Raw genomic sequence first — 12,474 nt, forward strand, 5'->3', positions numbered from 1 at the left:
AGGTTGTTTGACATTGCTTCTGAAAATGTTCCTCGGCCTTCGCCCCGCGCTGGTTAATAAGCTCGAAACGTTTCTCTCCCTCGCCCCAGATGCCCTGAGCGGCGGAGCCGTTGCCGGAATCATCATCGTCATACTAATAGTCGTGGTGGCTGTGGTGGCCGCGGGATACGCAAGATATCGTCAGATGTTCTGTTTCGGTGAGTACAGTTTTGGTTTCCTCTAGGGTGTTCGTGATACCAAGTTGCATATTCCATTTGCACCGACTCACAGCGGCGTCCTTTTAGCTCGGAAAAGTTTCCTGCTATCCGATTGGTTAGAATGATCCTGTCCGACCAATCAGCGATCAGGAGACTTTTCCGAGCTAAAAGGGCACCCCTGCGAGTCGGTGCAAATTTGCCTCACTAAAAAGAATTGACTATAGTTATAAAGTTTTAAATTACCAAATTGAATATAGTATTTTACTTATGAATTTCTAAATTATTTATTACATGAAACCTTTTAAACTTCTGAGAATTAATTATGAATATTGCATTGGACTGAAACAACGTCTTGGATAGTGTTTTAATTGTTTTGATAAATGGTATTTGTAACTAACAGGATGATCATGAATGCAATGAGAAGTCTTAAGAAATGCAGTAAAATAAACGTCTGGATAATGCATGATCTTAACTAAGAAATGTGTCACTTGCCTGCCGTGTAATGCAGTGTAATGATTATAAACTTTAACAATTTTATATTTCCTCCTTCAAACAACGTACACTTTGATTTTAAACGGGACAACTGTATACACATTTAGTGAAAAATAATATGATGAGCTTTCTACTTCGGAGGTTAGAGTGTCCCCCTCTGGGAAGTGTAAATCGAAATCACCTCTCGTTCGGCTAATTCAGCGTGTGGCGTACCCACGGATAAGACGTTTGCAAGTTCGGTCTTGCATTCTGTGGTCGGCTGTGGAAAACAAACGGCCATTGATACTGTACCCAAGAAGGCTGTGGAAAAACGGCCTTTGATACTGTACCTAAGAAGGCTGTGGAAAACAAACGGCCATTGAAGGATTGCAAATGAAGTAGATGTTGGCCCACTGATATGTTAGATCCCTACCAAAGTTAGAGCTAATAAGACCATCTGTTCACCATATCTAAAATCTCTCATCTTTGATAAATGATAAGAGATAAAAACAGGTCAGACCTGATAATGGAGTGTGGCTCTCTTTAGGCGAAAGAGAACGGCATGTGTCGCTTATTTGGCCTGCAAATAGTTCTTTCAATATACTTCATAACCCAATCCAAATATACGGAATATTCAGGTCAATGCGTACAATTGAATATGTATATTTTGAATGTGCAAACTTCAATCAAAGATGAATTTGAGACGATTTTATCCACGAAATGTTGCTAGAATCTGGTTCTTTCCCACTGTTGGTTGCGTGATGCTCCTTCTCCAATGCCTTTAAAGGCTTATCCTCTTCCACCAAACCTCTTCTCTCCATATCATCCTTCACCTTATCTCGCCGTCTATTTCTCTGCCTCCCTCTACATCTTCCTTCCTAACGTGTTCATCCTAAGCCCTCCTCTCTCCCTCCACGCATCTTCATTATTATTATTATTACTATCCAAGCTACAACCCTAGTTGGAAAAGCAAGATGCTATAATCCCAGGGGCCCCAATAGGGAAAAATAGCCCAGTTAGGAAAGGAAATGAGGAAATAAATAAATGAAGAGAACAAATTAACAATAAATCATTCTAAAAAAAGGCAACAACGTCAAAACAGATATGTCATATATAAACTATAAAAAGACTCATGTCCACCTGGTCAACAAAAAAGCATTTGCTTCAACTTTGAACTTTTGAAGTTCTACTGATTCAACTACCCGATTAGGAAGATCATTCCACAACTTGGTAACAGCTGGAATAAAACTTCTAGAGTACTGCGTAGTATTGAGCCTCATGATGCAGAAGGCCTGGCTATTAGAATTAACTGCCTGCCTAGTATTACGAACAGGATAGAATTGTCCAGGGAGATCTGAATGTAAAGGATGGTCAGTTATGAAAAATCTTATGCAACATGCATAATGAACTAATTGATCTATCAGATTACCAAATCCTTAAGAACTATTGAATACAGTTCAGGAGTTTCATTCGATTCAAGTTTTGAGTTAACTGATATCTGATTGTGAATATATCTATCAAAATTCTCAAATTTCAGACACGAAGGTTATTTCACGAACAGAAATTCATTATTGAATCCTCCCTTGTCCTACCAGAGGGACGGAGGATTTTGTAAGACTCACGATTCAAGATTTGATATCTAGAACCCTTTTCAGAAGATGTCTTTCATTACAGCTCCCACTATTCCCTCTACATACAGATCATCTTGAAATGGCTATCACTATTCCCTCTACATACAGATCATGTTGAAATGGCTACCACTATTCCCTCTACATACAGATCATGTTGAAACAGCTCCCACTATTCCCTCTACATACAGATCATGTTGAAACGTCTACCACTATTCCCTCTACATACAGATCATGTTGAAATGGCTACCACTATTCCCTCTACATACAGATCATGTTGAAACAGCTACCACTATTCCCTCTACATACAGATCATGTTGAAATGGCTACCACTATTCCCTCTACATACAGATCATGTTGAAACAGCTACCACTATCCCCTCTACATACAGATCATGTTGAAACAGCTTTGTCTGTTTGGGAAAGGTGTCATCAATGTAGGGACAAGAGCACTTAAAGCTCTCGTGGCACTCACGCTTTATATCCGTTCCCGCTTCCTTGCTTCGATCTTCCTGGCCTTCCCCTAAACATTTACTTCATATTGCAACTTAAAAGAAGAGCGGAGTGTTGACACGTGTAAAGGAGAAGGAACCCCAAATTGAAGAGGCATCACTGATCCTGAGATTTTACGATGGGAGTGGATCTTTTCATATCCGGCCTCCCCCTTTCATTTCTTCTTCTTCTTCTTCTTCTTCGTCTGCATCTTTTCCCACTTCTATGTGGGGTCGATGTTTCTGGCCAGCATTCTCCATCTACCTCTGTCCCACACTTCATCACCGGTTAATCCCTTTGATCGAAGGTCATCCTTGATACAGTCCATCCACCTTCGCTTCGGTCTCCCTCTCCTTCTCGTTCCCTGTACCTCCATTTCCATCACTCTCCTCCCAATATACTGTTCATCTCTTCTCATGACATGACCATACCACCTCAGTCTACTTTCTTGGATCTTATCTGATAGTTCTCTAACTCCTGTGGTACCCCTAAACATTCTCATCTCTGCCACATCCGCTGTCTCCTCTCCCTTTTGCTTCGGAGTAGATATTCTGTCTCCATGCGGAAAAGCCATTTATTTGGTAAGAGAAAGATCTGTCCGAAAGGAGACTATATAAAAAGGATACGGTGTATCAATTTAAACGGGGCGAAACAGACACTGAATGAGACCAGCGACATTGGAGTCTCACATCGTCTGAGAAAAAACGATCATTTACTTTTTGCTAAATGTGTATGCAGTACAAAACCTTTACTTCAATCCAAAACATAAAATATTCGTGATACAAGCATTCAAATTTGGTTGAAAAATCATCCAAAAATATGTGTGCTTTTACACATTTTGAAACTGACCCTTTTTATCAATTATGAAAGTAGTTAAATTCTAAAAAATTGAGGCAAAATATATACATAAATTCATTTTCACTTATTTGTAAGGAATATACAAACACAAATTGGCACTTTGATACACAGAAGCCATTTTTTATTTTTTTGCACATTTTCAATTCTGCCGATAAAAGGGGTTGCCGGAATACTGAGTCTAAACTATTATTTCTGTTTTTGCATACGATAATAGTTTGATTATAATGTATTCATCTATTTAGTCTTTATAAGTAAACGTAGAGTTGATGAACAGTTATTTTAATTATTTTATTAATGATTATCATCTTAATACAGATTTAAACTGAATAATTTGTTAAAAACCCTTTCACCCCCAATGGACGTACCGGTACGTCCTTGCGAAACACTGTTATTTACACGTTTTTGCATATTTTTGATAACTTTATGAGAAACTTCAGGCATTTTCCAAAAGAATGAGACCAACCTGACCTCTCTTTGACAAAAATTAAGGCTGTTAGAGCAATTAAAAAAAAAAAAGATATACCAAAATGTGCTTGAAAGTTCAACATACCTTGTTAAATCAAAAGAATTAAACACTGCATAAAATTTTGTCTAAATAAATTTTTGTAAGTACTACCAAAACAACGTTTACTACTCCAATATATCAATATTTTATTTCTTCTTCAGTCCAAGATAATATTCATGTCGATAGTATGTCGTAGAATTAGTTGTTAGATGTTTATTATATTATCCAGCCCCCCACACCTTACCTCATTGCATGTCAGGTTAGATAAGAACACTTCGAGTATGGTAATGGGTTACTATTTCAACTATTTGTATGTGATTTTGTCTTATTTATGTTAAGTGGTACGGGATTCAGTCTGTAGAGGGTGGTATATCTTGGCACTGTAGTAGAGATCGTTGGTAAACTATTCACTGTCTGATGTCTCCCATTAGCTGTCCCTCTCCCGTGCTTCTAACCTCTTGCCGAGCATCGTAGGCTTGTGCGGAAATGTTACTCTACACCTCAAAATCCTTCTGCTTGCTTTCCTCTTACGGTAGTTTTAATGTTTATATAGTTTCCCATCGTCATAGCCACGAGAACTGTAATTAGCAAAAGCTATACTTTATATAATACGTTTATGCCGTTGTTAAATTTATATTCAATTGATGAGTGCGAAAAGGTTACGACATGCTTTCCTCTTACTGTAGTTTTAATGTTTATATAGTTTTCCATCGTCGTAGCCACGAGAACTGTAATTAGCAAAAGCTATACTTTATATAATACGTTTATGCCGTTGTTAAATTTATATTCAATTGATGAGTGCGAAAAGGTTACGACAATTGTCGGTCGTAAAGTAAAAGATCTTTAAAAAAGAATTTGCTATTTTTCTGGGATATTTAAAAAACTAGTTTAACATTTCTTCGTGTGGGGATAGGATCCCTACATAATTTTCCGAATATTCCTCAAGATTAGCTCCAGTTAGTGGCAGCCCCCCAATTTTTTTTATTTGTAATTCTGTGATTGTTATCTCTTCGTAACGTGGATTTTAAAAAGACAAGTTTTATTGTAGAATTTGTTGCTTGTGGATAAAGTTATAAAGTTAAACGTAACCTTCTTAAATAGCTTGGTGTTTAAGTTTATTTATAAATTTTTTTGTTGTATAAACTTAAAGGTACCTGAATTGTTTGGAGTAGACAGTAAAGTAATCTACTTTTTTCTTATGAAAATAGCTTCCATGATTTCAGAACTTTTTTCCTCAACAGGATACAATGATAAGGATAGTTTTTCTACAGTTTTCCCTACATAATTAAATTGGTGCTCGTATACTGAGGATTATAAACATCACAACGTTTAGCGAAATTTTTTTTTTTAAGTTGCAACACGAAATTTATTTTCCTTTTTTTTATGGAAAGTCCACTTTTGCATGCATTGAAATTTCTCTTATTCCCACAGCTTTTGCTTTGATGTCTCCTGTTTTATTTTTTTATTTTCCCCGTGTCTTATTTAAGTACGTTTGTATACTTACTATTTACCATTTCGTATTGTTTAACACTTGTGTATGTGGTTTGGTTGTCCAGAGATTTTTTCTTATTTTTCGAAGGTAGCAATTTCACCGTCCAGTGGACCAGTTTTTTCCAAGAAATTTATTTTGGGATCATAAGACAGAATCAGAATTAATTACTCAGTAACGTCCCGCGGACTTTATTTCCAAAAGAGAGAGAAAAACAAGCCAAGCCACTTGCATAATGTGCATGTCTAGTTCAATACTAACCATGGTCATGATTATTAAAAAAAAAAATTAAGAAATATAGTAGATACATCATGAGACTTATTGACATGAAGGTGGGGGTCCTCCTCTCACCCACTGTGTTATATGGCTCCTAAAAAGCGTTGGAAATTTGGCTTTACATATTTTGTCTTGGTCAAGAATTTTGGGTTTGAAGAAAAGGCAAGTGTTTTGGCTGGCAAGTCTTAAGCTTCAATTTATTATTATTATTTTTCCCCCCTTTCATCCAAACCCTGTCACTATTTTTTCCTCTAGAGTTTAAGTGCTATCTAAGATTGTCGCCCCGGAAAACGGCGATGAACCGCGTTCCGTACGAAGGACGAATTAGTTTCTAATTCGTCCTTCTGGGGGACGTCGGTCTAAACCCTGTCACTATATTTTTCTCTAGAGTTTAAGTGCTATCTAAGATTGTCGCCCAGGAAAACGGCGATGAACCGCGTTCCGTACGAAGGACGAATTAGTTTCTAATTCGTCCTTCTGGGGGACGTCGGTCTCTCTCCGGAAGGGGTCTTTCGGGTGCAGGGATTATAAACATGTTTTGGTCCACTGTAAATGATTTTAGTTTTTCTTTAGTACTATTATTGGACTTACTGCTTATTTCGCAACTTGTATATTGTTTTATTGTATCTATTTTCCATTTGTATATGAGTGTATTTGTGTGTGTTAGTTTTGAATTACAAAAAAAAATAGCTTTGAGTGAAATTTATGCCCGGGAAGATTTTCATTTTGGTCGTACGAAATTTTGCTTCTGGTCTTTTTTCGATTTGCTGTTGGTTTGATGTCTTTTATTATATAAATTTAATGTTTTTGTTATACCAATATATGAAAAATTTTAAATACTAAATAATTACTATTGGGGAAATTTTATAATTTCACTGTTAAAAAATGCTTCCTGAAATTATGAATTTCCAAGAGGTTAGAATCTTTGAACCAATTGCTAGAGAGAGAGAGAGAGAGAGAGAGAGAGAGAGAGAGAGAGAGAGAGAGAGAGAGAGAGAGACACCCACGTTCAAGTGAGCATTCCCAGAGTAAAAAAAGCCTTAAACTACTATAAGATTTATGTATGAGAGACAAACGTAATGAATAATTTTTGCGCATATGGCTGGATATGAGATACCGTGTGAAGGAATATAATGTTTGGTTAACGAGAGATAGAAATGATGTGATGAATATTGGAAAATACATTGATATGAGAATGTGGGATCATGGATAAGACGTGAACGAGGAGGAAGTAGTTTAGTGTCTCTCCCTGTCTTTCCCTAGTCGTATTTCTGTTTATTCCTGCTTTATTTTATTGAGTTTATTTTGTATTCAATTTCCATATCCACCCACAACCACATATTGTATAAATTCTACCTTTTTTTTTTCGTACCTTTCAATATACTGTGATTAAAACCTTTAACAAATATCAAAGACGTTATTTGTTTACCAAAAGCACCATATTTTAGTCTCTCTTTTAGCACACAGGTCCCTCTTTATTTTACTTTCTTTGAAGGCATTTGCGACTGTGTCCATCGGCGATCAAAATCTTTAACGTATTTTAGAAATCACATAAAAATTTGTCTTGAGATGTAAGTCAGTGTTTTAAGAGCTCTTTTCAAACATGGCTTTAATATAACATCGAAAATAGTCCAAAGAGTTTTAGCTTTAGATTGTAATAAAGTGTCCTTAAGCTTCTTCAAAATTATATAAATGAATATTCAATTATCAAAGAATTATTTCAGCAACTCTATAGAAATGAATTACTTGCACTAATCATTAATAGGGGAAGTATTATCTATGTCTATGGTTTTATCTGTGAAAATAATTTTGGATTTTTCGTTATAAATTAGCAGTATGCCATGTCCATGTTTTTAAAGTACAATGCTCCGAAGTATTGAGGAATAATGTAATTTTTATGTAGATGAAATATAGCGCGTAGAATGCAATAGGACACCGGAAAACAACGGTACCCAAATTTAGATACGAGCAGGCAAATGGCCCCCTCAAAGAAAGTAAATGAGAAACTCCCCCCCTATGCATTACCCAATTACCCAACAACACTTGCCTAAACTAACCCTTGGCTCGGTCTGTCGCAGCCTCCCGAGCCGAGAGCAAAGCCCACATCCAAGACCCGGAGCGCAACGAAACCGACAATGGCACAGCAAACGATGCTGTCAAGAACTCCACCGACCATGTCAATGGAAAGACCGAAACCACGACGACGACGTTGGCCAACGGAAACGGGAACCTAGAACAGACTCACGTCGAAGAGATGAACAATGAAAAAAAGAACACTGACGTGTGAGAGCGGGGATTGCCATTGCCGACTCTCCCCCTCCCCTGCGACCCCTGTTTTTCTTACATGATAACCTTGTATTGACGTTTCCAGTTCACAGGTCCATATATATATATATAGGGTTGAGGACTGTCGGAAGAGTAGGGAATACACATGCTCCGGATCATCATCGTAGATAATACGTGTTTTGTACGAGTGAGTGCGTGTATGCGTGTAAATATATATATATGTATGCATGTACGTATGTATGTATTTTTATCAGAATATTGTTCAGTTATCCATCACATTTAAGTGCTTTTTTTTTTCCAGTAATGCAATCCCACCTTAACTATCCGCTGTAGAGATCCAATCGGCATCGTTCAAGTTCGGGCTTAATTTTTCTGTGGTTTCAACTCAGGGGATTTAGCCTTATTGATGAGAAAAAAAGATTTTAGACAGACTCAAATCTCTACAGGGGTTAGTTATTGTGCCTTACGAATTGTGTACTGCATTGGGAGCATGTGTAAATCCACCGAGTTGGCCCACAAGTCAGCGTTTCCCAAAAAAAGAAATGGTTGTTCAACGCGCTGACTTGTGTCGTTCAACACCAAAACTGTTTAGCTTTCTCATGACATTGTCACTGTTGTTTGCCAGTCTTCGTTACGCTGAATAGGTGTGTCACAGACAGCTCTATACAGGTTCTGTGACGCGGGCCGCGCTTAGCGACTGTGTCGCAGGCCTCGCTCAGCGACTATGTCGCAGGCCTCGCTCAGCTCAACCAAAATGATGTACAGTCTTACTAATTAAAAAAAAAAAAGATGTGCGCGGAACGAACGTTCCCGTAAGAGATAATTTTTTTAAAACGAGAAGAGAGAGAGTACGCATGTTCGCCCCGGGACGGCCGGGACGGCGGGGGTTAATCTGGGCATTACTAGACCGGTCCGGGCTTTGTGCCTCTCCCACCATTTTACCCGGACCGCGTTGCCTCCCCCCTTCTGTCCCGCTCCCGGGGCTCTGTCTGTCTGTCTGTCTGATTGATTGCATCATTATTCCACGAAGGGGCGTTTTAAGTCCCTCGTCATGCTGATATACACGGAATGGATGGATCACACATTTTTTTTTTAGGTCATAAAATTAAAGGCTTCTCAATCAGTCAGTTTTTATTGTAAATAATATTTAATTTGTATTTTACATGGAAAAAATGACTGATATTTACATATATAAATAGTTTTTTTGGGGGGGGTAATTTTTTAGCATTTTTGGGGGGTATATGATTGAGGTTTGGAAATATTTTATAAAATGAACCTAGAGATCTTTCATATAGAGAATAAACAAAAAACAATGATTTGCTTCTCCTGTAATTTAATATCCAGTTAAACATGTCCATATCTGGATGTTACATATTTAAATATATATACAGTATATATATAATTTAAGCACAACTTGAATGTCTTTTATTATTCAAATGATATCCATGTCAGATCATTGTAACAATAACTTGAGTGTCATTGTCGTGGTAAATCAATGCCCAAATCATATTAATGTTTTAAGTGTTTTACCCAAGTAATTTTAAGTAGATCTATGATAAGAATTTTAATAAATGTTAAAAAGAGACGTGACGTTTTTCCTTTCAATACCTCTCATGATGTATCTACTGTTAATATGTGTGTGTGTGTGTCGTCCATCTCAATTCGACGATAAAGTAGTGCATGCTATTTTTTGTGTTCTCGATTTTTTTTTAGATTATCTACTTCACATATTTTTGGTTTGTGTTTTTTGAGTGTTTTCGTAATGTATTCTATCGCTGGGATGGCTCGATAGAAGCAGAATGTATAGACTAAAACCAAAAATTTGAAAGTGAAAACTGTCTTACTCATTGTGAATACCCTTTCGTACTACGATCAGCTCCGGCGGCTGCAGCCGATCCCGAGGAGGGCAAGGATATCAAGGAAGAGCAGTGAGTAATTATGTTATTTTTCTAAGTTTTAAGCTGGAAATTCCCTTTTTTCATATTTTATATCAAATAAAATCTTTGCTGTTCGTATGAACTTGGAACGAAACAACTATAGTTCGGTTATCTTTGTGCGGGACGTGCTTGTATTGCCGTTTTTGAAAGAAATTGATAGTTCTTAGGAAGAGCAGTGAGTAATCATGTTATTTTTCTAACTTTTAAGCTGGAAATTCCTTTTTTTCATATTTTATATCAAATAAAATCTTTGCCGTTCGTATAAACTTGGAACGAAACAACTATAGTTCGTTTATCTTTGTACGAGACGTGCTTGTATTGCCGTTCTTCTTGAAAGAAATTGGGTGCTATTATAGTATGCTATCTACCGCCGATTTTGCTATCTACCACCCCATTCTGACTATAGTATGATACCTACCATCAGTCCCTAAGGGTACGGTCTACTTGCTAATCCGCCTCTAATAAGGACCACTACTGACTTGATAACCTAACCTAACCTAACCCAACTTAACGTAACCTACAAACTCCTTATAATTATGTACCATGTTGTCCTTCCAATAAATATTATTAAACTATCATTAAAGTCGAATGAGGATAACATACTTGTGGAAAGTAATCTGTTTGATAATCCTCATCAAACAGGAGGATTAACATTGACGGCAGATAACATACTATAGTAGAAATACAACGGTAGATAGCATACTATAATAGCACCAGAAATTGTTAGTTCTTATTTTATAAAGTCACCAAGTACATTTTATATTAGTTATAGTGTAGTCCTCAGGTTTCTGTTCGTATAAACTTGGAACGAAACAACTATAGTTCGGTTATCTTTGTACGAGACGTACTTGTATTGCCGTTTTTGAAAGAAATTGATAGGTCTTATTTAATGAAGTCACAAAGTACATTTTATATTATAGTTATAGTATACTGTAGTCCTCAGGTTACAAGGGAAACTTATTCCTAAGCCATGTTTATAATTAGTTCGTATGTAAGTCAGAACGCACTAAAGTACTGTACGTAAGGTCCGAAGTCACTCGCCTGTGCCAATGTGACAGTGAAGTCATAATCATGGACATAAAAACATACATTAACATTGAAAACATACCTGACTAATAAACCACTTGTAGGATAAGATTAGAAAATAAAAAAAAAATGGAGTTCTAACTTAAAAACACAATTCCTTTAAGGGAGCTGCATTATATTCATGAAACAACGTAAGTCGAATATGTCGTAACTGGGGGAAATAACCCTTTTACCCCCAAAGGACGTACTGGTACGTTTCACAAAACTCACCCCTTTACCCCCATGGACGTACCGGTACGTCCTTGTAAAAGACTGCTATTTAAATTTTTTTGCATATTTTTGATAATTTTTTGAGAAACTTCAGGCATTTTCCAAGAGAATGAGACCAACCTGACCTCTCTATGACGAAAATTAAGGCTGTTAGAGCAATTTAAAAAAGATATACTGCAAAATGTGCTTGAAAAAAAATAACCCCTGGGGGTTAAGGGTTGGAAATTTCCAAATAGCCTGGGGGTAAATTAATGCACAAGGTATATGTGTATTGCCAAACCTGTTAACAATGCAAAAAAAAAAATTCATTTTTATAAAGGTACACGTTCTATAGAGTATAACACCTTATGACTGAAGATAGTTTTAGCTCAATCGCACGGCTACGCTGAATTCCAGACCAAACAAGGAATATGGCGATAATTAATCCATTTATTAATCTAATAGATAAAATATAGATTAATTGATTGAAAACTGATGGTTATTAACATATGGTTATTATTAACAAGGAGAATGAGAGTTTGTTATAATAGGGTCTCACATTACGTACAGTTGCTTATCCCAAGTGAAAGTACAGGGTCTATTGCTACTGAAACATGAAGGTTACTTTTGCTCTATAGTTACAGTATGTCATATCCATAGACTTAGTACAGCACTGTAATATGATCGTACATTACAGTTGCGTTACATAAACGCTATTTGAAGAGAGAAAATATGCAAATAATTGTACAGGGTCCTGGTGGCCAATGGGGTAACGCCCCTCACTGGTGAACGCCAGACTGGGGTTAGAGTCCCACCCAAACTCGTTAGTTTCTTTGGTCGCTGCAACCTCAACTTGTGAGCTAAGAATAGAGGGTTTAGGGGAGCCTATAGGTCTATCTGCTGAGTCATTAGCAGCCATTGCCTGGCCCTCCTTGGTCCCAGCTTGGGTGGAGAGGGGGCCTTGGACGCTGATCATATATGGTCAGTCTCTAGGGCATTGTCCTGCTTGATAGGGCAATGTCCCTGTCCCTTTCCTCTGCCATTCATGAGCGGTCTTTAAA

At 37.1% G+C, this 12,474-nt stretch overlaps 1 protein-coding gene across 13 annotated transcripts in view; it reads left to right on the forward strand.

The window, feature by feature from the left end:
• Nucleotides 1–12,474, forward strand: part of LOC137636837 (fasciclin-3-like) — a 70,788-nt gene that overhangs the window by 28,867 nt on the left and 29,447 nt on the right. For 12 of the 13 annotated variants that reach the window (XM_068369189.1, XM_068369195.1, XM_068369191.1 and 9 more), the window contains 2 exons: nucleotides 90–197; nucleotides 10,078–10,129. In XM_068369189.1, coding sequence (XP_068225290.1) covers nucleotides 90–197; nucleotides 10,078–10,129 — 160 coding nt within the window. Of the gene's footprint in view, nucleotides 1–89; nucleotides 198–7,993; nucleotides 9,787–10,077; nucleotides 10,130–12,474 lie in introns of those variants that run through there. The other variant, XM_068369201.1, reaches the window with a different exon arrangement.

The sequence above is a fragment of the Palaemon carinicauda genome, unplaced genomic scaffold (genome assembly GCF_036898095.1).
Source record: "Palaemon carinicauda isolate YSFRI2023 unplaced genomic scaffold, ASM3689809v2 scaffold402, whole genome shotgun sequence".
NCBI lineage: Eukaryota > Metazoa > Arthropoda > Malacostraca > Decapoda > Palaemonidae > Palaemon > Palaemon carinicauda.